The following is a 27,643-nucleotide window of genomic DNA, read 5'->3' as shown; positions in this document are numbered from 1 at the left end:
ATAGACGTATATCCATCCTGCCCTGCCTATCTAAAGTCTTCGAAAGCCAAGTCAACAAACAGGTCACTGACCATCTCGAATCCCACCGTACCTTCTCCGCTGTGCAATCTGGTTTCGAGCCGGTCACGGGTGCACCTCAGCCACACTCTGGTTAAACGATATCATAACCGCCATCGATAAAAGACAGTACTGTGCAGCCGTCTTCACGACCTCAAGGCTTTCGACTCTGTCAATCACCATATTCTTATCGGCAGACTCAATAGCCTCGGTTTTCGGATGACTGCCTTGCCTGGTTCACCAATTACTTTGCAGACAGAGTTCAGTGTGTCAAATCGGAGGGCATGCTGTCCGGTCCTCTGGCAGTCTCTATGGGGGTGCCACAGGGTTCAATTCTCAGGCCGACTCTTTTCTCTGTATATATCAATGATGTTGCTCTTGCTGCGGGCGATTCCTGATCCACCTCTACGCAGACGACACCATCCTATATACTTTGGCCCGTCATTGGACACTGTGCTATCTAACCTCCAAACGAGCTTCAATGCCATACAGCACTCCTTCCGTGGCCTCCAACTGCTCTTAAACGCGAGTAAAACCAAATGCATGCTTTTCAACCGATCGCTGCCTGCACCCGCATGCCCGACTAGCATCACCACCCTGGATGGTTCCGACCTTGAATATGTGGACATCTATAAGTACCTAGGTGTCTGGCTAGACTGCAAACTCTCCTTCCAGACTCACATCAAACATCTCCAATCGAAAATCAAATCAAGAGTCGGCTTTCTATTCCGCAACAAAGCCTCCTTCACTCACGCCGCCAAGCTTACCCTAGTAAAACTGACTATCCTACCGATCCTCGACTTCGGCGATGTCATCTACAAAATGGCTTCCAACACTCTACTCAGCAAACTGGATGCAGTCTGTCACAGTGCCATCCGTTTTGTCACCAAAGCACCTTATACCACCCACCACTGCGACTTGTATGCTCTAGTCGGCTGGCCCTCGCTACATATTCGTCGCCAGACCCACTGGCTCCAGGTCATCTACAAGTCCATGCTAGGTAAAGCTCCGCCTTATCTCAGTTCACTGGTCACGATGGCAACACCCATCCGTAGCACGCGCTCCAGCAGGTGTATCTCACTGATCATCCCTAAAGCCAACACCTCATTTGGCCGCCTTTCGTTCCAGTACTCTGCTGCCTGTGACTGGAACGAACTGCAAAAATCGCTGAAGTTGGAGACTTTTATCTCCCTCACCAACTTCAAACATCAGCTATCCGAGCAGCTAACCGATCGCTGCAGCTGTACTTAGTCTATTGGTAAATAGCCCACCCATTTTCACCTACCTCATTCCCATACTGTTTTTATACTGTTTTTTATTTATTTACTTTTCTGCTCTTTTGCACACCAATATCTCTACCTGTACATGACCATCTGATCATTTATCACTCCAGTGTTAATCTGCAAAATTGTATTATTCGCCTACCTCCTCATGCCTTTTGCACACATTGTATATAGACTGCCCATTTTTTTCTACTGTGTTATTGACTTGTTAATTGTTTACTCCATGTGTAATTCTGTGTTGTCTGTTCACACTGCTATGCTTTATCTTGGCCAGGTCGCAGTTGCAAATGAGAACTTGTTCTCAACTAGCCTACCTGGTTAAATAAAGGTGAAATAAATAAAAAATAAAATGTAAACGAAGCAGAGTAGCATTGGTGTGACTATGTGCCGGCCTCCAAGCTAGTGAGGTCATTTCTAATCCAGCCACTTGACTCCAGGTGAAATGTTTCCTCCATTGCTGCTCATGCTGTTTGCAGTGCTGGCAACCTAATGTGTGTGTGTGTGAGAGAGAGAGGAGGGGGGTTGTGTTTCTCAATTCTGTTGACCCGTTGCTATGGCGACGCACATAAAGAACAATTAAGCATTCTTGTAGAGTGCCTTGTTAGCGTCAATTGTTGACTTGGACCAATTTATTTTCCTCTTTCCATTTTTTGTTGTCATTATGTAGTGCTAAATTGGTAGATGCAGGATTTTTTGGGGTCTCAGAATTGCACACATTGACTGAGGTGGCGGCCAATTTAAGCGTTGTAGCCATAAGCCAGTAAAGCCACAATATGGGCAGCGTACTGTAGGTCTTTCTGCACTCTTCTGTTTCATTTTCCGCATCGGGTAGACAAGGCGGGGCTGAAGATTTTGGCCTTGATTTTTCAACAAATTGGCGGTTGTGTCCTGGGATCTGGAGGGACCTGGAGGCCTGCTCATGGGACGTCAGCGTTGCAGCATATCGGATCCACTACATTAGCCAGACTGCTAATTACCTCCCTGAGAGGACGGTCGGAGAGAGTTTTCGGAAGCTTTTTTCTTGTTTGTCCCAGCAACATCTCCACCCCTGTGGGTTGAAGTCTCAAGAGTTTGTTCCCGAATCCCCTGTTCTTTTGCACCTTTTCCTCCCTCGTCCGCTTTTCACTCGCTTCATGTAATAGGCAAACAAATAATACCTCTGTGTGTGTTAGTCTGCTGCATCATCACTTGACCTAGGTTACAGTGAGGAAGCTGGTGGAGGGGAGGACCATTGTAATGGTCGAAATGGAACAAAGGGAACCTTCCACTGGAAGGGTCACTGTCATGTTCCTCTGTTGCATAGGGTGCTCATATTAGGACAGCCACTGTCTCGTCAGTAATTGGGTCAGTCTCAACCGAGACTGTCCTGATATGGACACTGTAGTTGCTCTCGTTCACATGGTGTTGTTGGCCTTGTCCTCAGTGTACTGAATTGCCTCCAGTGTACAGGGACTTTATTGTTGAGTCCCAAACATCTGGGGAATTGAGACTAAAGCATCAAGGATGCTCCTGTCTCTGTCAAATTCGGGAGTGGGAGCTGAAAGGTCACTTCCTCACTGTCCAGCATCTCACGCCACAGACGACACCTGCGTCGGTGTCGTCAGGACGCCTCTAATGCGTACACGATGACAGGTCGCCCCGTCTGCCCGTCCACGCGGCTTGGCAGCTGCAGGTGCAGGGAACAGCGTTTGAACAAGGCTGAACACAGCGCAGCCCTTGCGATTGATCCTTCAGCTAGCTTACTCTACTTTTCTCTCTCTCTCCCTCTCATCTCTACAGTTCCCTTCTACACAGAGATACCGATCTCGCTGACACGCACAAAGAAAACTAAAAGGGGACGGACACACTGAAGCCCTCCCGATCCCCGGCCAAAAAGAGCCACCCGTTTCTCACGAGTAACCGCTTTTTCTTCTGTTTTTCTTTCTTCCCCTCCTTTCATTCCAGCCCTCAGTGGCTCTGTCTTTCCTCAGAAGGTGTTTTATCATCGTCTGAAGGGCACCTGCTTCAGAAGTAGTGTGAGAATATGGCCTTTTAGAGAGTTGTCTCTAAGAACTTACACACAGGAAACACAACATAACTTGTTATCGCAATTATATCTTGGTGCTCCTGCGATTATCTCGATAAGGGACTATATGGAGGAGTTGAGATCCCATGAACCGTCAATTGATAAACCGCAATTAGCTCATCTTAGTCCTTTTCCTCCTCTTGTGTGTGCGTATAGTCCATTCATATTTTGTGGCTACTTCCTGGGTGAATGTGTGGGATCTGATATTAAATAACAAAGGCGATGAATGGCTAAGTTACCCCATGTAATATTTCTCCCTAAGTGACTGACAATGTTTCTGTCCATTCCCATTTCCTGACTGTCGCAGCTGGCGCGAGCACATGGATAGACTGCCTCCTGTGGTCACTCAGAGAACAACTCGTCCTAACATTCTCACCCAAACACTTTTATGTTTGTAGCCCGATGAGAAGCCTTGCTGGTTGCAGTGGGGGGGGGGGAATAATTGAGATGAAAAGTCGAACAGAAAAGCTGTTCTATAAAAATAGGGGGGATTGTATAGGAGGGAACGAGAAATGCCTTACAGAAATTAGCTTTGGCTGACAGAGTTCCCGAAACATTACCGTCTCTAAGCAATTTACGAGAGCGATTACTCTGATTATTATTTCAACAATACCCAGCTATGCTCTTTCAAGGGCTGCCAGTGGGGCTGTGGCTGGGGGAATGAATGGCCTTGCCAAGACTGAGCGTCTGGGAGTTTCACAAGGCACTCCACGGGAGGGAGGGAGGGAGCGAGCGAGCGAGGGAGGGAGGGAGGGAGGGAGGGAGAGAGGGAGCAGAAAAAAGAAAGGGAGACACACTTCAAAGGGGCTCTCGGGTCACTGTTTTAGTCGTTAATTTCTGTTTTTACTAACCCCTTCCCTCTCTATCTCTCTGCAGCCCCCAACGAGCCTTTGCTGTGCAAATTCGCAGACGGAGGGCAGAAGAAACGCCAGAGCCAGAGCAAGTACCCACAGAACGGGCGGCCGTGGCACAGGGAAGGCGAGGTAAGCCACTGACTCATTACAGCTGCCATTTTGGTTCCACAGGTACAGCCATCCGGCAGTTTCCATTAACCCTGCATTACATACCACCTACTCATGGCACTGGAAAGACGTTTGGCTCAAAGGCAGGCATTTAACCACTGAGGTAATGGAAGTCTTAATAAGGGGTAATTTAGGTCCATGTAAAACATGACCGTCTGTCTCCCATGTATAAGGTTGGCGCTGGCAGTGAAAAAAGGTTGAAAAAAGCACTTTAAGTATTGATTCAAACCTTCAAAATAAGAGTTGAAATATAAATTGCATTTCAAGGTTGTATGAGTGCCCTCCCAAGACTGCCGAACATATAGGTGCTCCACCCATGGTTCATAGTAGTTTGGACCTAGAAATTGGATACCTAACATGTTCCGCAGTAGCAACCTGCAACGGGAAGGGCAGTCGGGGGTTTTTCATGCGGGTCTACACACTACGGAGAATATGAACTTGCAGGGGCTGACAGTTGTGCTGAAGCTGCAAGGTAGAAAGGAAAGAACACGATATAGGCTCTCTGTGGAGATGGGCCTGACTGTGTGTCTTTCAGGAGACAACATACCCTCCAGTTTGTCTGCTTTGTTGGTTGTGTGTGTAATGGTTGTGTGTAATATACTGTGTGTGTGTGCGAGTGTGCGTGTCCATCACAGACTCAGCAGACCAAACGCCGAGCCCAGTGAGGCCTGTTTGCCCTAACACCATGTTGCTACAGAGCCTCACACACTGACAGGGTTAGCTGGCTACACTTGACGCGAGGTGAGAGGGGTGTGTGCAGCATCTGGAAAGAGGAGGAGAGAAGAAAGGAGAAAAGAAGAGAGGCATCACGAGAATAGACGGAATACACCAAAACACTGGCTCTTTCTCATCTTCCCTCTCCTCCTCACACAGCGTGCTGATGAAATCTGCTGCCGTCCTTAGATTAAAAGGCTCGCCTCTCGCCCAACTACATCTCGCGTGCAGATTAACGACATGGTTCGTGTTTTTATCTCCGTAAAAAGGCCCTCCCATGGCCTCAGGCTCAACAGCTAGGAAGAGTCTTGCACCCCCCCCTCCCTCCCTCCCTCCCCCACTCCTTGCTTCCCATTACTCTGGTTAAGGACATGAGTGAGTGGCTGGTGGAGGCTTGTGCTGGTGTTGTTGGGGCCTTTGTGTGTTCGTTCATGTGTGTGCGCGCACATTTGTTCGTGTGTGTGTGTGTGCTTGCGTGTCAACTAGGCCCCCCACAGTCATTGATCAGCAGCACAGCCAGCGCTGGGAGGTCGGTTTCATATGTGAGTCTGTTTATCAGACACTCTCCAATCCTTGTGTCTGTGTGACCTACAGCCGGACACCAAGTCCAGTACAGGTGTCCTTCCAGCTGCCAGAGGGGCTGACTTTCTCTCCCTCACGTACTGTCACTTTCACTCCCTCACGTACTGTCACTTTCACTCCCTCACGTACTGTCACTTTCTCTCCCTCACGTACTGTCACTTTCTCTCCCTCACGTACTGTCACTTTCACTCCCTCACGTACTGTCACTTTCTCTCCCTCACGTACTGTCACTTTCACTCCCTCACGTACTGTCACTTTCTCTCCCTCACGTACTGTCACTTTCTCTCCCTCACGCACTGTCACGTACTGTCCCTTTCTCTCCCTCACGTACTGTCACTTTCACTCCCTCACGTACTGTCACTTTCTCTCCCTCACGTACTGTCACTTTCACTCCCTCACGTACTGTCCCTTTCTCTCCCTCATGTACTGTCACTTTCACTCCCTCACGTACTGTCACTTTCACTCCCTCACGTACTGTCACTTTCACTCCCTCACGTACTGTCACTTTCTCTCCCTCACGCACTGTCACTTTCTCTCCCTCACATACTGTCACTTTCTCTCCCTCACATGCTCCAACTTCCTCTCCAAAACACATACTGTCCCTTTCTCTCCCTCACATGCTCCAACTTCCTCTCCAAAACACATACTGTCCCTTTCTCTCCCTCACATGGTCCAACTTCCTCTCCAAAACACATACTGTCCCTTTCTCTCCCTCACATGGTCCAACTTCCTCTCCAAAACACATACTGTCCCTTTCTCTCCCTCACATGGTCCAACTTCCTCTCCAAAACACATACTGTCCCTTTCTCTCCCTCACATGGTCCAACTTCCTCTCCAAAACACATACTGTCCCTTTCTCTCCAAAACACATACTGTCACTTTCTCTCCCTCACATGCTCCAACTTCCTCTCCAAGACACATACTCTCACTTTCTCTCCCACATATACTCTCTTTCTCACATACTCAAATTTTCTCTCGTACATTTATTTGTCTTTCCCACACGTACTCAGACACATATTCTTTCTCACATACACTTTTTTTTCTTCTCTCTCCTCCTCATCTCACATTCTTTTTCCTTACACACACATTCCCTTGCTCTCTCTCTCTCTCTTTGTACTGGACACGCCAACAGCATGCGTAATCAGTCATGGCGATGCAGCCGACCCTTATGGGGGACTGTCTGTGTGAGCCAGGCAGCCATGGTGTGGAATTCATTAACACATGGAAGTAAGGGCACCACGCATGGGACTTATCAGCCTCACCAGACAGCTGGCCATGTCTGGGATGGCCATTATCACGTACAGTGCCTTCAGAAAGTATTCCTGCCCTTTGACTTAATCCACGTTTTGTTGTGTTACAGCCTGAATTCAGAATGCATTAAATATATGTTGTTTTTTCTCTCACCCGTTTACACACGATATCCTGTAATGACAAAGTGAAAACATGTTTTTAGAAAGTTTTGCAAATGTATTGAGATGAAATACAGCAATATCTAATTTACATAAGGTATCACAACCCCTAAGGCATTACATGTTTCAACCACCTTTTGGCAGCGATTACAGCTGTGGGTCTTTCTGGGTAAGTCTCGAAGAGCTTTGCACACCTGGATTGTACAATATTTGCGCATTATTCTTTATACAATTCTTCAAGCTCTGTCAAGTTGGCTGTTGATCATTGCTTGACAGCCATTTTCAAGTCTGGCCATTGATTTTCAAGCGGATTTAAGTCTAAACTGTAACTAGGCCACTCAGGAACATTCAATGTCGTCTTGGTAAGCAGCTCCAGTGTATATTTGGCCTTGTCTTTTAGGTTCTTGTCCTGCTGAAAGGTGAATTTGTCTCCCAGTGTCTGTTGGAAAAGCAGCCTGAGCCAGGTTTTCCTCTAGGATTTTGCCTCTTCTTAGCTCTGTTCCGTTTATTTTTATCCTAGTCCTTGCCCTTCACAAGCATATCCATAACATCCACAACTATGCTTGAAAATATGAAGAGCTGTAGTCAGTGATGTGTTGGATTTGCTCCAAGCAATAACGCTTTGTATTCAGGACATACATTTAATTTCTTCTTCTTTTTACCCATCTACCAATAGGTGCCCTTCCTGGTTGTTGTGGTTGAATCTGTGTTTGAAATTCACTGCTCTACTGAGGGACCTTACAGATTATTTCATGTGTGGGGTACAGAGATGAGGTAGTCATTCAAAAAAATCATGTTACACACTATTATTGCACACAGAGTGAGTCCATGCAACGTGTTATGTGACTTCTCCTGAAGCTTTTTTCAGGCTTGCCATAACAAAAGAGTAGAATACTTATTTCTAAAAACAGAATTCCAATTTGACATTATGGGGTGTTGTTGTATCACTGGCCTACTGTAACGGTTTTCTAGGTGTGGTGAAGGAGAGTCGGACCAAAACGCAGCGTGTAGATTGCGATCCATACAAACGTAAACACGAAATAACACAAACACTACAAAACAATAAACGTAACGAAAACCGAAACAGCCTATACTTGTCAACTAACACAGCGACAGGAACAAAGACACTAAGGACAATCACCCACGACCAACTCAAAGAATATGGCTGCCTAAATATGGTTCCCAATCAGAGACAATGATAAACACCTGCCTCTGATTGAGAACCACTCCAGACAGCCATAGACTTTGCTAGATAACCCCACTAGCTACAATCCCAATACATACACACCAAAACCCCAAGACAAAACACACCACAATACAAAAACCCCATGCCACACCCTGGCCTGACCCAATACATGAAGAAAAACACAAAATACTTAGACCAGGGCGTGACACCTACACACATCTCTGTTTTTAAATTCAGTCTGTAACACAACAAAATGTGGAAAAAGTCAAGGGGTGTGAATACTTTGTGTTGGCACACAAATATAAACACATACACACACTGAAGCACATGCAGACAGATGCAGACACATAGACCTGGGCATGCAGACAGATGCAGACACATAGACCTGGGCATGCAGACAGATGCAGACACATAGACCTGGGCATGCAGACAGATGCAGACACATAGACCTGGGCATGCAGACACATAGACCTGGGCATGCAGACAGATGCAGACACATAGACCTGGGCATGCAGACACATAGACCTGGGCTTGCAGACAGATGCAGACACATAGACCTGGGCATGCAGACACATAGACCTGGGCATGCAGACACATAGACCTGGGCATGCAGACAGATGCAGACACATAGACCTGGGCATGCAGACAGATGCAGACACATAGACCAGGGCATGCAGACAGATACAGACACATAGACCTGGGCATGCAGACAGATACAGACACATAGACCTGGGCATGCAGACAGATACAGACACATAGACCTGGGCATGCAGACAGATACAGACACATAGACCTGGGCATGCAGACAGATACAGACACATAGACCTGGGCATGCAGATAGATGCAGACACATAGACCTGGGCATGCAGACAGATGCAGACACATAGACCTGGGCATGCAGACAGATACAGACACATAGACCTGGGCATGCAGACAGATGCATACACATAGACCTGGGCATGCAGACAGATTCAGACACATAGACCTGGGCATGCAGACAGATGCAGACACATAGGCCGGGGCATGCAGACAGATGCAGACACATAGACCTGGGCATGCAGACATATGCAGACACATAGACCTGGGCATGCAGACAGATGCAGACACATAGACCTGGGCATGCAGACAGATGCAGACACATAGACCTGTGCATGCAGACAGATGCAGACACATAGACCTGGGCATGCAGACAGATGCAGACACATAGACCTGGGCATGCAGACAGATGCAGACACATAGACCTGGGCATGCAGACAGATGCAGACACATAGACCTGGGCATGCAGACATTCAGACACATAGACCTGGGCATGCAGACAGATGCAGACACATAGACTTGGGCATGCAGACAGAGGCAGACGCATACACACACAGACATGAACATATAGACTCACGCACACAGTGAACCATGCAGTGCATTACATACCGTGATGCACATGCAGATGCATACACTCAGACTAGGGTTGAATGGCGGGAACCAAGATTTATTGGGATTTACCACCCAAAACCACTCTCTTTTCCCGGGATGAAAAACTGCCAGAAACCCTTAAATTACAATAAATTATATATATGAACAGCATGGTGTGAAATGGAACTGTTAAATGATATGCAATGTCTAAATCTGGCTTCTCTGCGTGATGAATTATCAACGCTCAGGGTGGGGACAAGACAGCCGTCTCAGTATGGAATCGCATGTTCTCTCCCTGCTTTATCATGGTTTGAACAATGTGTGTACTTCCAGTCCATATAGTACAGTATAATACAATACCGTACGGTAATACAGTTTACACTCAAATAGATTAGCCTACGAGTGCTAGTTTCGTTCATTTACCCAATAGAGCATAGAACTAGCTACATCTATCTTGTGTTTTGCTGTCATGTTTAATGTGCAGTAGGAGCCTATCATATACTGTATGTATTGGATAATGGCACAATCATTTGGTCTTTTTTGGGCTTGCGCACGTTAAATGTCTTAAATGTAGAGCTCATAAAATGTATTTAATGTATGGCTCATCAGGCTCCAGTAGCATCAGGCTTACATTTTTTATCAAAGCTTTAATCAAATCCAGACTAGAGGTCGAATGGCCGATTAATTAGGGCCGATTTCAAGTTTTCATAACAATCGGAAATCGGTATTTTTGGGCGCCGATTTTGCCGATTTAAAATATATATATATATTTGTATACCTTTTTATTTAACTAGGCAAGTCAGTTAAGAACAGTGGGTTAACTGCCTTGTTCAGGGGCAGAAAGACACCTCATGTACTTTCACCTTGTCAGCTTGCAACCTTACAGTTAACTAGTCCAACGCTCTAACCACCTGCCTGGCTCATTGCGAACTAATTTGCCAGAATTTTACGTAATTATGACATAACATTGAAAGTTGTGCAATGTAACAAGAATATTTAGATGCCACCCGTATTTCACTGAAATAATAAACGTTTTATTTTCGAAATGATAGTTTCCAGATTTTACCATATTAATGACCAAAGGCTCATATTTCTGGGATAGAGCAGTCTGACTGAGCGGTGCAGGCAGCAGCAGGCTCGTGCCAGCAGCTCTTCGTGCCAGCAGCTCTTCGCAAGCCTATCAGCCTAATGGCTGGTGTAACCGATGTGAAATGGCTAGCTAGTTAGCGGGGTGCGCGCTAAAAGCGTTTCAAACGTCTCTCGCTCTGAGACTTGGAGTAGATGTTCCCCTTGCTCTGCAAGGGCCGCGGCTTTTGTGGAGCGATGAGTAACGCTGCTTCAAGTGTGGTTGTTGTCGATGTGTTCCTGGTTCGAGCCCAGGTAGGGGCGAGGAGAGGGACGGAAGCTATACTGTTACACTGGCAATACTAAAGTTCCTATAAGAACATCCAATAGTCAAAGGTATATGAAATACAAATGGTATAGAGAGAATTAGTCCTATAATTCCTATAATAACTACAACCTAAAACCTCGGAATATTGAGTCTCATGTTAAAAGGAACCACCAACTTTCATATGTTCTCATGTTCATGTTCTAAGCAAGGAACTCAAACGTTAGCTTTTTTACATGGCACATATTGCACTAAATTGATTTTTATTGATGTATTATATTAAGTTAAAAGTGTTCATTCAGTATTGTTGTAATTGTCATTATTACAAATATATTTTAAAAAATCGGCCGATTAATCGCTATCGCCTTTTTTTGGTCCTCCAATAATCGGTATCGGCGTTGAAAAATCATAATCGGTCAACCTCTAATCCAGACATAAGTCTATTTATACGCTTTATAATGCTTTGAATGACACTTTTGGCGGGAAATACCGGGTTACCCGGGAGAAAAATGATTTATTCTCAGGATGGAACATTTGTAAAATACTGGGAAAATATTCAACCCTAACTCAGACACATACCAGTACACAGACTCCCTGTCAGTGGAACATACAGGCACATATACTGAACAAAAATATAAACACAACATGTAAAGTGTTGGTCCCATGTTTCATGAGCTGAAATTAAAGCTTAATTCTCTCAAATTTGCCAATATAATCTATCCACTTGTCATGTGTGGCATATCAAGAAGCTCATTAAACAGCATGATCATTACACAGGTGCACATTGTGCTGGGGACAATAAAAGGCCACTCTAAAATGTGCAGTTCTGTCACAATGCCACAGATGTCTCAAGTTTTGGGGGAGCGTGCAATTGGCATGCTAACTGCAGGAATGTCCAACCGAGCTGTTGCCAGATAATTTTATGTTAATTTCTCTACCATAAGCCGCCTCCAACATTGTTATAGAGAATTTGGCAGTACATCCGACTGGCCTCACAACCGTAGACCATGTGTAACCACAGCAGTCCATCACCTCAATATTTGGCTTCTTTACCTGTGGGATCATCTGAGACCAGTCACACGGATAGCAGGAGTATTTCTTTCTGTAATAAAGCCCTTTTGTGGGGAAATACTCATTCTGATTGGCTGGGCCTGGCTCCCCAGTAGGTGGGCTTTATGCACTCCCAAGCCCACCCATGACTGCGCCTTTGACCAATCATGCGAAATCCATAGATTAGGGCTTAATGAATTTATTTAAATTGAATGATTTTCTTATATGAACTTTAACTCAGTAAAATCGTTGAATTTGTTGCATGTTGCGTTTACATTTTTGTCCAGCGTATGTATACTGTATACACAGTGCATTTGTAAAGTATTCAAACCCCTTTACCTTTTCCACATTTTGATACATTACAGCCTTATTCTTAAATGGATCAAATAATTGTATTTCCTCATTAATCTACACACAATATCCCATAATGACAAAGCAAAAACAGGTTTTTAGACATTTTAGCAAATGTATTAAAAATAAAAACATATCTAATTTACATAAGTATTCAGACCTTTTGCTATGAGACTCGAAATGCATCCTGTTTCCATTTATCATCCTTGAGTTGTTTCTACAACTTGATTGGAGTCTACCTGTGGTAAATTCAATGGGTTGGACATCATTGTATAAACAGGCACACACCTGTTTATATAATGTCCCACTGAAACTAAGCCATGAGGTCGAGAAGGGCCTTGGTCAGGGAGGTGACCAAGAACCCGATGGTCACTCTGACAGAGCTCCAGAGTTCCTCTGTGAAGATGAAAGAACCTTCCAGAAGGACAACCATCTCTGGCCTTTATGGTAGAGTGGCCAGACAGAAGATGCTCGTCAGTAAAAAGGCACATGACAGCCCACTAGAAGTTTGCCAAAAAGCACCTAAAGACTCTCAGACCATGAGAAACAATTTAAAGGCAATGCTACCCATAACTAGCGACCTAGATGCACTATTGTAAAGTGGCTGTTCCACTGGATGTCATAAGGTGAAAGCACCAATTTGTAAGTCGCTCTGGATAAGAGCGTCTGCTAAATGACTTAAATGTAAATGTAATGTAAAACTAATTGAGTGTATGTAAACTTCTGACCCACTGGGAATGTGATGAAAGAAATAAAAGCTGAAATAAATCATTATCTCTACTACTATTCTGACATTTCATGTTCTTAAAATGAAGTCCTAACTGACCTATGACAGGGAATTTTTACTAAATGTCAGGAATTGTGGAAAACTGAGTTTAAGTGTATTTGGCTAAGGTGTATGTAAACTTCAGACGTTAACTGTATATATGTGCACATGCATACTATCAAATGCAGACCCCCCCCCCCCCCCCCCAACACTCAAACATCTCTCAAATGCAAACACTCATACTCACACTCAAACACACTCACATGAATGACCACACACAGGCCTACTGTATATTATGCTAATACCGCACACATCCGCAGTGACCGTGTCACTAAGGGCTTATGCATCCGGTGTTGTGTTCATTGGATCTCTGTTTCTCCCTCACTCACGTGGGTGATGTCCATGTACACTGATCCCCCCTACTTCCTGAGGGTCATTCCTGCCTTTTAGCTCACACAACCCTCCTGAAGGAATGAGGGAGTAAGAGGTATGGAGAGAAAGAGGTAGGGGAGAGAAAGACAGAGAGGGGAAGAGAGGGGGGGGGGAGAATGAGAGAGATGGGGACAGGGAGAAAGCTGGAAAGCGTGCTGATGAAATCTGCTGTCGTCAGCAGGTTCCAGTTAAAATAAATGGGATTAGGCCTCCTCTGGGAGAGAGACTTCAGGAATGCAGATGACAGGTTGCAGGGAGAGAGGGAGAGAAAAGAGAGAGATGGGAACGAAACGAGAGAGGGTGAGAAAGAGGACCTCACACACTTTCATGCATACACTCACCGTCATTCCTCTCTTCTTTCTCTCTGTCTCCACCTCTCTGTCTCTAAAAGGCTTGCGTCAATCATTGTCCCACATGCATAAAGTGTATCGAAATCCCTTTCTGTTTCCTATCTCTCAAAACCTGTTCATTATGCTGACTTGAATTTGAAATTCAATGATTAACCTGTGATATGTCTCGTCTCTCTTGTGTTGCAGACTGGTATGCAGTTAACATATGATCCTGCTGCTATGCAGAATGGGTAAGAGTCAATCTATTTAAAGAATCTTTAAGAGATGCAGTGGTGAATGGTCTCGGGTGTTTGTCCGTGCGTGCCTGCATGCTGTCATGCCTGGTTGCCTGCATGTGTTCCTGTCCCTTTGTCTGTGACTCTGATTGTGTGTGTGTATGCGTGCCTTCCGTGTCGGTGTACTAAGGGGTGCCATGGAAATGAATGGCCTAACAAAGTGTTCTATTTTTCGCTGTGTGCTGTAACAGGAAGGGGAGGAGAGCCTTGAGTTCCGTCCTATCTCAATGTGGCCTCAGTCTGTGACAGGAAGCTTCTCCCTCACTCCCTGCTTCCTGAAGCACTTATCTCAATGACCCTGGAATAAGACTGGGTGAATGAATAGCATCTCATTAGATACAGCACTGGCCATTTTAGGACCGTAACGGTACGCTGTAATTATGAGGCCCGACATCAACGTTTAAGTTAGAGGAAACATGGAGAATAGCACAGTGACCATTTAGTAGATTTGCAAGAGTGGTGTGTAGATACATTAAATGGAGAATATACTGTATGATTGCAGTATGTTGAGATTACTTCAAGACTTCAAGACTAGTCAGTGACAATAGCTCTATGTCAGTGGTCACCAACCTTGTCTGAGTCGAGATCACTTTCCCGAGTCATAATGCAAGCCGGGATCTACCGCTCAGTTTTTTTTGTGACATGACTTAAATAACATAAGTCTATGCCACATTAACCAATTAAAAACTGTTCTGAAGCAATGAGGTGTGTGCAGTAGGCTATAGGCCCAATACATTATCACTGCATCTTGCCCTGCCAATGTTGGTATATGATCACACTAGTAATAGATCATTTGTTGTGTTACTTGTGAGGCACAGCTGAGTGAGCACAATCATTTGCTTATTTTTTCTTACTGGGCTGGTGGCCTGCATCTGATGGTCAGTCTGAGGGAGGGAGGGATCAGCGGTGAGGCTGCTTCTCACCCGACTCACCCTCCCTCTGCTCTCCCTCCCTCCGCTGAGAAATGGGGACACAGTCTTCCAGCTGATGGCGAAACTCACACTTATTGTGTTATTTCTGCCTCATGCACCAATTCATGTTGTTATGCCTATCACCAGAGAAAGTGAAAATACTCCTTGATATTAAAAAAGACACAAGCCGCTAATAATAACCAAAAGTATGTGAACACCCGCTCGTCGAACATCACATTCCAAAATCATGGTTCATTAATATGTAGTTGGTCCCCCTTTTCTGCTATAACAGCCACATCTGTGAAGGCTTTCCACTAGATGTTGGAACATTGCTGCGGGGACATGCTTCCATTCAGCCAAGAGCATTAGTGAGGTCGGGCACTGATGTTAAGCGATTAGGCCTGGCTCGCAGTCGGCGTTCCAATTCATCCCAAAGGTGTTTGATGGGGTTGTGGTTAGGGCTCTGTGCATGCCAGTCAAGTTCTTCCACACTGATCTTGACAAAACAATTCTGTATGGACCTTGCTTTGCGTATATGGGCATTGTCATGCTGAAACAGGAAAGGGCCTTCCCCAAACTGTTGGCCAAAAAGTTGGATGCACACAATCGTCTAGAATGTCATTGTATGCTGTAGCGTTAAGATTTCCCTTCACCGAAACTAAGGGGCCTAGCCCGAACCATGAAAAACAACCCCAGACCATTATTCCTCCTCCACCAAACTTTACAGTTGGCACTATGCATTGGAGCAGGTAGCGTTCTCTTGGCATCCGCCAAACCCAGATTCGTCTGTCGGACTGCCAGACGGTGAAACGTGATTCATCACTCCAGAGACCGCTTTTCCACTGCTCCAGAGTCCAATGGCGGCGAGCTCGGCCATGGAAACCCATTTCATGAAGCTCCAGACAAACAGTTATTGTGCTGACGTTGCTTCCAGAGGCAGTTTGGAACTTAGTAGTGGGTGTTGCAACCGAGGACAGATTATTTTTACGCGCTACATGCTTCAGCACTCGGCAGTTCCGTTCTGTGAGCTTTTGTGGCCTACCACTTCGCAGAGCAGTTGTTGCTCCTAGACCGTTCCACTTCACAATAGCAGCACTTATAGTTGACCGGGGCAGCACTAGCAGGGAAGAAATTTGACGAACTGACTTGTTGGATAGGTGGAATCCTATGACGGTGCCACCTATATAATGTTTGTCTATGAATGGCGGTGTGCTCAATTTTATACATCTGTCAGCAAAGGGTGTGGCTGAAGCACAGGAAAAGTGTTTGTCTGCACTGGGCCTTTAAAGCCTGTATTTCCTTGGCATTTTCAGGTCATGTTTTTTTTTATTCCACCTCTAGTTCAAGTCATTGTTAGTCATTTTAATCCAAGATTTCAACGCATAAAATTAATTCAGGAATAGTGTTGAAGATAGAAATACAGAATCTACTGTAAGTAAGGCTTTTCAATTTTATAATTACAGTACCAGTCAAAAGTTTGGACACAGCTACTAATTCCAGGGTTTTTATTTATTTTTTAAATTATTTTCTACATTGTAAAATAATAATGAAGACATCAAAATTCTGAAATAATATATATGGAATCATGTAGTAACCAAAAAAGTATTCAACAAATCACAATATATATTATATTTGAGATTCTTCAAATTAGCCACCCTTTGCCTTGATGACAGCTTTGCATACTATTGGCATTCTCTCAACCAGCTTCATGAGGCAGTCACCTGGAATGCATTTCAATTAACAGGTGTGCCTTGTTAAAAGTTAATTTGTGGAATTTCTTTCTTTCTTAATGTGTTTGAACCAATCAGTTGTGTTGTGACAAGGTAGGGGTGGTTTACAGAAGTTAGCCCTATTTGGTCAAATAAAAATTATGGCAAGAACAGCTCAAATAAGCAAAGAGAAGCAATAGTCCATCATTACTTTAAGACATGGTCAGTCAATCCGGAACATTTCAAGAACTTTGAAAGTTTCTTCAAGTGCAGTCGCAAAAACCATCATGCGCTATGATAAAACTGGCTCTCATGAGGACCGCCACAGGAAAGGAAGGGCCCAGAGTTACCTCTGTGGCAGACGATAAGTTCATTAGAGTTAATTACACCTTATATTGCAGCCCAAATAAATGCTTCACGGAGTTCAAGTAACAGACACTTCTCAACATCAACTGTTCAGATAGGATTGTGTGAATTAGGCCTTCATAGTTGAATTGCCGCAAAGAAACCACTACTAAAGTACACCATTAAGAAGAAGAGACTTGCTTGGGCCAAGAAACATGTGCAATGGACATTAGACCGGTGGAAATCTGTCCTTTTTTGGTTCCGACTGCTGTGTCTTTGTGAGATGCAGAATAGGTGAACGGATGATCTCCATATGTGCAGTTCCCACCGTGAAGCATGGAGGAGGTGTGATGATGTGGGGGTGCTTTGCTGGTGACACTGTCTGTGATTTATTTTAGAATTCAAGGCACACTTAACGAGCATGGCTACCACAGCATTCTGCAGCAATATGCCATCCCTACTGGTTTGCGCTTAGTGGGACTATCATTTATTTTTCAACCCAACAATGACCCAAAGCACACCTCCAGGCTGTGTAAGAGCTATTTGACCAAGTAGGAGAGTGATGGTGCTGCATCAGATGACCTGGCCTCCACAATCACCCGACCTCAACCCAATTGAGATGGTTTGGGATTAGTTGGACTGCAGAGTGAAGGAAAAGCAGCCAACCAGTGCTTAGCATATGTGGGAATTCATTCAAGTCTCTTGGAAAAGCATTCCTCATGAAGCTGGTTGAGAGAATGCCAAGAGTGGGCAAAGCTGTCATCAAGGCAAAGGGTTGCTACTAGAATCTGAAATATATATATTTATTTGTATTATTTTTGGTTATTACCTGATTCCATATGTGTTTTTTCATAGTTTTGATGTCTTCACTATTATTCTACAATGTAGAGAATAGTAAAACTAAAGAAAAACCCTTGAATCATCAACTGTGTGTCCAAACTTTTGACTGTTACTGTATATGTATCCTTTGTACAAAGCCCACACATGATAGTTGTATCATAATATATAATTATAATACATGCCATTTAGCAAACGCCTTTATCCAAAGTGACTTACATTTTACATAAGGGTACTTGAACCCCATATTCTGGCGTTGTAAGCACCAGGCTCTACCAACAGAGCAGTGGTATAACATTGCACTTAACCAGCGAGGGGATAAAAATGACACCCAGGGATGTTAAAGTAGCCCGCCAGCTCTTTCCCCAAGAGCCAAACTCAACACTTTGGAATAGCCTTCTTTAAATGCATTGAGTTTTCCCAAACACTGTGGATTGAAGTCAGCCATCAGCCTAAGCCAGCCAACATGGTATAGCCTTATTGCTCGGGGCGAAAACACAGACACACATTTTTTATGCGACGACAAAGCTCCATTTGTTGACCTGATAAAACCAGACTTTTCAATCGAGAAGCCATAAGACGCTTCGTGAAACTTTTATGCGCCCCCACGAAACACAATATATTGCGTGGTGTTTGATTTGAGCAGGCAAAAGGATGAAACAAGACAATGAAGAGCTACCCACATGTCTGTGCGGCCCTCAAAGACTGACCATAGACGACTATGTGGGTGTGTTTATTGGTGTGCATGGATCAATGGACATAAAAGGTATTTTAGTAGAGAGATTGTTATCTGTTGTATGGGTTCATTCCAGTCCTTATGTGGAGATGGACTGGCTCGAGGAATATGTGTGGAAAAGATTTCATATGGTTCAATTAGAGGTTAGTACATAAAAAGGCGGAAACACACAAAAATGTCCTCACATACTGGTGTCTATAAATGAATGTTAATTCCCAATCAGCTTTTGGAAACAGTAGTTCCCTAACCTATCATTTTAATTAAACCTTAATAGGCACTTAATAACCATGATCATCCTGATATTTCAATGCAAACAGTTGTAATGCATGGAGATCTATAGTGTCATCCAGTACCCAGTACCCAGGGTCTGACCTCCCTTTCACCTGCTCTGTTTCCTCTCTCGTCCTCAGGTTCTACACCTCGCCTTACAGTATCGCCACCAACCGCATGATCGCACAGACGTCCATCACGCCCTTCATCGCTGCTTCCCCCGTCTCCACATATCAGGTGAGTGGTGTACTGTAGTGTACCCAGAGGGAGATAACCGTGGGGTGGCTGGGGACTGGCTGGGAGATGGGCAAGCTGTGGGGCTGGAAAACAGCAAGAGGCTCTCGGAGATTCGTAACTTTGAAGCTTTCCTCATTGGTTTGCCAACGACGCTGGGATGAAAACACAATAGACGGAAAGTCTCGACCGAAAAATGAGCAGGAAATAGACTGAGGGGGGGGGGGAAAGAGAAAAGCAACGCCCGTTAGGAATTAGAGTGTTGGGAAAAAACAAACAGTTTCTCCCTCGCTGTCCTGACCCTGTTGTGCTTTTCAAGCTTTTTCAAGCTGTCATAGTAATTTTACATCCCTTTTTCCTGCTAACTGAATTCCACACTTTGCATCCCAGTTGATCCCTGGAACCATGTGAAACAGAGCGTTTCCATTTCTAAACAGGCACAATTTCAAGCACCTCCAGATGTTTGACTGCAACAAGCAGAAGGGAAGAGACACTGTTCAGTTCACCTCCACTTTCCCCCGAGAGCAATCGCTGTTTATCATTGAGGCTGATTAGAATGCAGAAAGAGGGAGAGCGACAGGGAGAGAGAGAGATGGAACGAGAGAGTGAGAGAGATTGAATGAGAGAGTGAGAGAGCAAGAAAGAGAGAGCACTGGAGAGAGAGCGATAGGGAGAGAGAGAGAGAGAGAGAGAGATAAAGATGGAGAAGGAAAGAGAGAGGGAAGGGGGTTAGTTGGTGAAGGTTGGCTTGTCCGCCTTTCAGAAATGTCTGATTAAAACTCAGGTCCAGTGCTGGGGTGAGAAGTGGGCTGGAGCGCTGTGCTAATCCGCGTTCCGAAGGCTTCCCAAATTGATTTATCAAAAACAATGGCCTGGCTTTTGAGGAATATTAATCCTCACAGTTTCAATATTGGCCACGACCACTTCCTGATAATATTGCCCTTCAGCCAGGCAGCTACAGGCAAGGTGAGTCCTCCATCTTCTGCTCAAGTACAAAGAGTAGAGCAGGCAGGAAGCAAAGCATACGGTATGAGACAAAGGAATCACTTGTGGCCAAAATTATATGATTTCAGTTCTTTGTGATAGAAAATATGAAGCCTTTTGCACTTTTTTTATTGGCTACTATTACATATAATCTGCTCAGATGCAGATAATTGATTGATTATTGAATTGTGTGTTTTACAATTGTATTTATCTACTGGAAATAACAAACAAATTAAAACGATGGCTAATTCGCCAAATGTCAGTTTTTCTTTGGACTGTTTTTCTTTGGGCTGTTTGTCTTTGGACTGTGTACGCTGGGAAAACATCCTGATTACTTTGTCACGTGACAGTGGACAATCCATCCGCTTCCTGGTCTAGCCATGCGGTCTGCCCTGCTGTGTTCTGGCTGCCTTAATATCAAACACAAGCTCAGGGCAGCGTCAGCCAGAGGTAGACAGACATCCTCAGACTAGACCACTGGACAACATAGTCAGTCACACAATGTACCTGCTTCTTATTAAGTCATCACTGCTGCTACTAATGCATCCATAATAATAATTTGTTTAAAAAAATAAAAATAAACAATCAATCTCAAGTCAAAACATTTAAAAGCACACGCAGGTTTAATCTTGTTGATGTCACGTGGAAATATTCTAAAGATGGACGATTAGGGAACAAAGCTTTGGTCTCATCTCTCTTTTTTTCTTCCTGTTGTCTCGAGAACAAACATCGTGAGGAGGAAACAAACAATCATGGCTCTGTGCTATACAATAAAAACCCCTCACTTGTTTAGGCAAGCCCCAAATCATGGGCTTTAACGAGCTCAGAGGATTGGCGTTCTTATGGAAGATTAGCATCTGTTTGTCTTTGTTGAGTCCAATCATTTCCCCAAGGATCAATGGGCAGACGTGTGTGTGTGTGTGTGTGTGTGTGTGTGTGTGTGTGTGTGTGTGTGTGTGTGTGTGTGTGTGTGTGTGTGTGTGTGTGTGTGTGTGTGTCTGACTAGCTGTCTAATACTCCTCAACAGCAAATCTAAATGGTCCATTTCTTCAACTGTGGCTTCTCTCACGGTCGACAGCAGGAATTCTGTTGAACTGAATGGCCCACTCAGTCCAATAGAGCAGTAGGTCTTTTTCTGTTTCAGGGTTAGTTTGTGGGTCCTTGTCCCTCGATATTCGGATTGCCACTGTCGACCCAAGCTGGGTTGAGCCATCTTGTCCTGTGGCGTGACACGCTGTGCCTAATTCTGCAAATTCAAGGCCTGTGTGTTTTCAACTGGCCCGAGGCTCGTTAGCTTCGTCTTACCTCGACACGCCCACACTTCCCAGGCACGGAAGTAACAGTGGGAAAGGACAGGGCACAAGCATGCAGAGAAATAGTGTGACAATAGAAAACCAGTTATTGCACACTGTTGATTGTAAGGGAAAAGAGGTGGCATGGTTAACCTTAAGTCAATAATGACGTTTCATTTGATGTCTCCCTCATAGGTCCAGAGTACGTCATGGATGCCTCATCAACAATACGTTATGCAACCTACAGTAAGTGCATTTCCATTCTCTCTGTCATGTGATTTACTGTGTGTGCTCTAGCAGTCCCACGTGGACCTTTGACCTTTTGGGTTAGAGGTCGACAGAAGTCGAAGATGCCTGATGTCTACTTTCACTTGCGGTAAATTCACAGTGCCATTCGGTTAACTCACCAGAAGAGTTACGAGCGCTTTGGACAGAATGTTATGACTCTTTCAGAATGTTGCAACCTCCAAGGCACTTTCTATGTGTTTAGAGCTAATATCAGGCAGCATTGGAATTGGTAAAGTAGATGCTCCGTCTTCAAACTCCTCCTGTGGCAAGTCCACTTTCAGACCACCGCCGGAACTCACCCACAGACTCGAGCACCGAACCGAATTGTATCGCTGATAGCTAAATGATTCCTCCGCTACTGTCTTGAATCACCGGAAACGATGTATGAAAGTTGGTCGTTCCATCATGATAACCACTTGGATGTCCATTCGCTCTTTCTTAGGTGTTCAGACATGTGGTTCTGGTTGGGAACACACAGAGTTTATGGGTCTTGGTGGACTGTAGTGTGACTCAGCAGAATTTAACTAGCAAAGCAGAACACCAGCTAGCCTGCTCAATCTATCTCTGCTCAATCTATCTCTGCAACACACCAGGCCCACCACCAGGCCACTCAATTCTCCAATAGTACTGCAATACTACTTATATCAGTCAGCGTTTCATGTTATATTAATCCTACATTACTAATAGGTCCCATGTGGCTCTGGCGTTGCAATGCCAGGGTTGTGGGTTTCGATTCCCACGAGGGGCTAGTACAGAAATGTATGTACTCACTACTGTAAGTCGCTCTGGTTAAGAGCATCTGCTAAATTCTGAAAAAAATGCTATAATAATAATAATAATATATGCCATTTAGCAGACCCTTTTATCCAACGTGACTTACAGTCATGTGTGCATACATTTTACATGTGGGTGGTCCTGGGAATCAAGCCAACTATTCTGCCGTTGCAAATGCCATGTTCTACCAACTGAGCTACACAGGACCGGCATTTCATGTCATATTAACCCGGAAATGTTTATCATCCACAAGTTCAGCAGATCTCAAACTCAACCATTTTAGCTAGAATACAACCTCAATTATACCTAACTAGTAGTGTATATAGTTGTTTTTGTTTCATTCATTTGGTTTCATGCATTTTTCACACAGAGTAGCTATTAATAACATTATAATAGCACATACTTTAATGCAACCGACTGATTCCCACTTAGGACAACTTAGTCTCTTGTTTAGGCAAGAGGCAATTAGTTGGTCTCGTGCATTAGAGCAGCCTGTATGAGTTGTTCATGAGAGCTGATGCTTTCAGAGCTCCTAATGGTTCTGCTGCTGTTGCATCCAATCTCCCATCCTGGCCCTGAGCTTTACTGCAGTATGTAGCTTTTTATACTCGTGTCATTGTGATGTGTTAGGCTATTGCCATGTTATCAATATTGCACTAATGTGAGGGACTGAAAATGCAGCCTCGTGTTTTGCAGAGAGTATATCAGGTTTCGGGTATGACCCAGATGCAGACAGTGTCGGGGAAATAAAAGTTTATTTCTAATACAGGGGCAGGCAAACGACAGGTTAAAGGCAGGCAGGGGTCAGTAATCCAGAGCAGGTAGGGTGCATAGGGTCCAGAATGGCAGGCAGGGTCAGGGCAGGCAGAAGAGTCAAAACCAAGAAGGACTAGGAAACAGGAGCAAGAAACAGACAGGAGCAGACAGGAGCAGGGGAACAAACACTGGTAGGTTTCATAAACAAAACGAACTGGCAACAGACAAACAGAGAACACAGGTATAAATACACAGGGGATAATGGGGAAGATGGGCGACACCTGGAGGCCGGGTGGAGACAAGCACAAAGACAGGTGAAACAGATCAGGGTGTGACAGACTAGGGATATTCAAGTCAAATCAAATTTTAAAGGTCACATGCGCTGAATTCAACAGATGTAGTAGACCTTACAGTGAAATGCTCACTTACAAGCCCTTAAAAAACAATGCAGTTTTAAGAAAATTCCTAAAAAAGTAAGAGATAAGAATACAAATAATTAAAGAGCAGCAGTAAATAACAATAGCGGGGCTGTATACAGGGGGTATTGGTACAGAGTCAATGTGTCAATGTGCGGGGGGCACCGGTGTTGATGTAATTGAGGTAATTATGTAGTTGCCATACCAGGCAGTGATGCAACCCGTCAGGATGCTCTCGATGGTGCAGCTGTATAACCTTTTGAGGATCTGAGAACCCATGCCAAATCTTTTCAGTCTCCTGAGAGGGAATAGGTTTTGTCGTGCCCTCTTCACGGCTGTCTTGGTGTGCTTGGACCATGTTAATTTGTTGGTGATGTGGATGCCAAGGACCATAAACCTACTCCACTACAGCCCCTTCGATGAGAATGGGGGCGTGCTCGGTCCTCCTTTTCCTGTAGTCCACAATCATCTCCATCATCTTAATCATGTTGAGTGAGAGGTTGTCTGACCTCCTCCCTTTAAGCCATCTCATTGTTGTCGGTGATCAGGCCTACCACTGTTGTGTCATCAGCAAACTTAATGATGGTGTTGGAGTTGTGCCTGGCCATGCAGTCATGAGTGAACAGGGAGTACAGGAGGGGACTGAGCACACACCCCTGAAGGGCCCCTGTGTGGGGGATCAGTGTGGAGGATGTGTTGTTACCTACCCTTACCACTTGGGGGTGGCCCGTCGGGAAGTCCAGGATCCAGTTGCATAGGGAGGTGTTTAGTCCCAGGGTCCTTAGCTTAGTGATGAGCTTTGAGGGCCCTACGGTTTTGAACACTGAGCTGTAGTCAATGAATAGTATTCTCACATAGGTGTTCCTTTTGTCCAGGTGGGACAGAGCAGTGTGGAGTGCAATAGAGATTGCATCATCTGTGGATCTGTTGGTGCGGTATGCAAATTGGAGTGTGTCTAGGGTTTCTGGAATAATGGTGTTGATGTGAGCCATGACCAGCATTTCAAAGTATTTCATGGCTACAGATGTGAGTCCTACGGGTCAGTAGTCATTTAGGCAGGTTACCTTAGTGTTCTTTGGAACAGGGGCAATGGTGGTCTGCTTGAAACATGTAGGTATTACAGACTCAGACAGGGAGAGTTTGAAAATGTCAGTGAAGACACTTTCTAGTTGGTCAGCGCATGCTCGGAGAACACGTCTTGGTAATCCGTTTGGCTCAGCGGCCTTGTGAATGTTGACCTGTTTAAAGGTCTTACTCACATTGGCTGCGGAGAGCATGATCACACAGTCGTCCGGAACAGCTGATGCTCTCATGCATGTTTCAGTGCTACTTAGAAGAAGTTATTTAGCTTGTCTGGTAGGCTTGTGTCACTGGGCAGCTCTCGGCTGTACTTCCCTTTGTAGTATGTAATAGTTTGCAAGCCCTGCCAGATCCAACGAGCGTTGGAGCCGGTGTAGTACGATTCGATCTTAGTCCTGTATTGACGCTTTGCCTGTTTGATGGTTCATCGGAGGGCATAGCGGGATTTCTTATAAGCTTCCAGGTTAGAGTCCCGCTCCTTGAAAGCGGCAGCTCTAGCCTTTAGCTCAGTGCGAATGTTGCCTGTAATCCATAGCTTCTGGTTGGGGTATGTCGGTACGGTCACTGTGGGGACGACGTCCTCGATGCACTTATTGATAAAGCCAGTGACTGATGTGGTGTACTCCTCAATGCCATCGGAAGAATCCCGGAACATATTCCCGTCTGTACTAGTAAAACAGTCCTGTAGTTTAGCATCTGCTTCATCTGAACACTTTTTTATAGACCGAGTCACTGGTGCTTCCTGCTTTAATTTTTGTTTGTTAGTAGGAATCAGTCGGATAGAGTTATGGAGCTATGGTCAGATTTGCCAAATGGAGGGCGAGGGAGAGCTTTGTACGTGTCTCTGTGTGTGGAATAAAGGTGGTCTAGAATTTTTTTCCCCTCTGGTTGCACATTTAACATGCTGATAGAATTAGGTAAAACTGATTTAAGTTTCCCTGCATTAAAGTCCCTGGCCACTAGGAGCACTGCCTCTGGATGAGCGTTTTCCTGTTTGCTTATGGCGGAATACAGCTCATTGAGTGCGGTTTTAGTACCAGCCTCGATCTGTGGTGGTATGTAGACGGCTACGAAAAATACAGATGATAAACTCTAGGTAGATAGTGTGGTCTACAGCTTATCATGAGAGACTCTACCTCAGGCGAGCAAAATCCTGAGACTTCCTTAGATATTGTGCACCAGCTATTGTTTACAAATGTTCCTTACCAGATGATGCTGTGTATAACCCGCCAGCTGTATGTTCTTAATGTCGTTATTCAGCCACAACTCGGTGAAACATAAGATTATTACAGTTTTTAATGTCCCGTTGGTAGGATATACGTGCTTTCAGTTCGTCCCATTTATTTCCCAGCGATTGAACGTTAGCTAGCAGAACGGAAGGCAAGGGGCAGATTAGCCACTCTTCACCTGATCCTCACAAGGCATCCTGGTCTCTTTCCGCGAAAGCCTACGTTTCCTTTTCCAGTGAATTCCGGGGATCTGGGCCTGGTTGAGTGTCCGTAGTATATCCCTCGCGTCCCACTCATTGAAGAAGAACTCCTCATCCATTTTTAGTTGAGTATTCCCAATTCGGATGTCCAGAAGCTCTTTTCATTCATAAGAGAAGGTAGCAGCAACATTATGTCCAAAACAGGTTACGAACAACGCGGGAAAAACAAACAAAATAGCATGGTAGGTTAAGAGCCGATAAGATGGCAGCCCTACCCTCCGGTGCCATCTTGGACAGCTGAAGGCTGGAGGATCTGAAGAAAGATCTATCCCCAAGCCATCCATTTACATTACGGTCATTTAGTAGACACTCCTATCCAGAGCAACTTACCAGGGTTGTGAGTGCATACATTTTCATTATTTTTTCATACTTGTTCCCCGTGGGAATCAAACCCACAACCCCGGCGTTGCAAGCGCCGTGCTCTACCAACTGAACTACACAGGACTACCATCCCACTGGTCTTCATACACTACATCATACCTAAGGCACTGTGTGGGTCCTCCAGAGCCATGTCTTAGACTTAGAGCATTTAGGGGTCCAAGTGAGTGAGAATTTACACACAGGCAGTATCAAAGACGACTACTGTACATATGTGATGCCGGCCAAGCCGGAACAATTCAACACTATAGTTCCTGATCTACCATCACCACCAACACCAACACCACTATACATAGAGAAGCCCTCCTACCACCTACTACCCTACTGCTGCTCCCTGCTGCGACCGTTACCACCTAGCCTCCCCGTCTCAGTTACCCCCACGCTGGGAGACAAGCAACATGTAATCTGGCCCCAGCGGGGCACCACTCCACCAGCCTCCCAGCCAGCTCCTCTCCTTCCCTCTCCGAGCCAGTCAACCGCCATGACGGGACGGGAGTCCCTGGTGCTACAGATGCTGCAGAGAGGAGAGGATCAAAGCGTGTGTGTGTGTGCCTGCCTGCCTGTATTGGATTGGTTAGGTGTGCAATATTAGTGTCGGTGGTTTATGCTGTTTACTGCACCGTATGGGTGTGTTTATTAATATAGTAGGTGTGTGAGAGATTGCTCGTGAAATACAGTGTGTACATGTTTTTACATGTGAACGTGTTTTACGGATTGATGAGTATGCTGGGTATGCTGAGTGGGCTGTCAGTGTTGCTCTTACATAAACCATATGAGGAATCGGTAAGTCCCTTAATCTATAGTC

The 27,643-nt window shown here is 44.9% G+C and overlaps 1 protein-coding gene across 1 annotated transcript in view; it reads left to right on the top strand.

Annotated features, from left to right (window-relative positions):
- Window positions 1-27,643, top strand: part of LOC115131756 (RNA-binding motif, single-stranded-interacting protein 3-like) — a 225,349-nt gene that overhangs the window by 173,410 nt on the left and 24,296 nt on the right. Inside the window, exons 7-10 of the mRNA XM_029663709.2 lie at window positions 4,282-4,388; window positions 14,251-14,294; window positions 19,288-19,384; window positions 21,853-21,903. Coding sequence (XP_029519569.1) covers window positions 4,282-4,388; window positions 14,251-14,294; window positions 19,288-19,384; window positions 21,853-21,903 — 299 coding nt within the window. The remainder of the gene's footprint in view (window positions 1-4,281; window positions 4,389-14,250; window positions 14,295-19,287; window positions 19,385-21,852; window positions 21,904-27,643) is intronic.

Source organism: Oncorhynchus nerka, linkage group LG7 (assembly GCF_034236695.1).
Source record: "Oncorhynchus nerka isolate Pitt River linkage group LG7, Oner_Uvic_2.0, whole genome shotgun sequence".
NCBI lineage: Eukaryota > Metazoa > Chordata > Actinopteri > Salmoniformes > Salmonidae > Oncorhynchus > Oncorhynchus nerka.
Note: the sequence above shows the minus strand (reverse complement) of the source record. Positions and strands in the feature narration are given on the sequence as shown.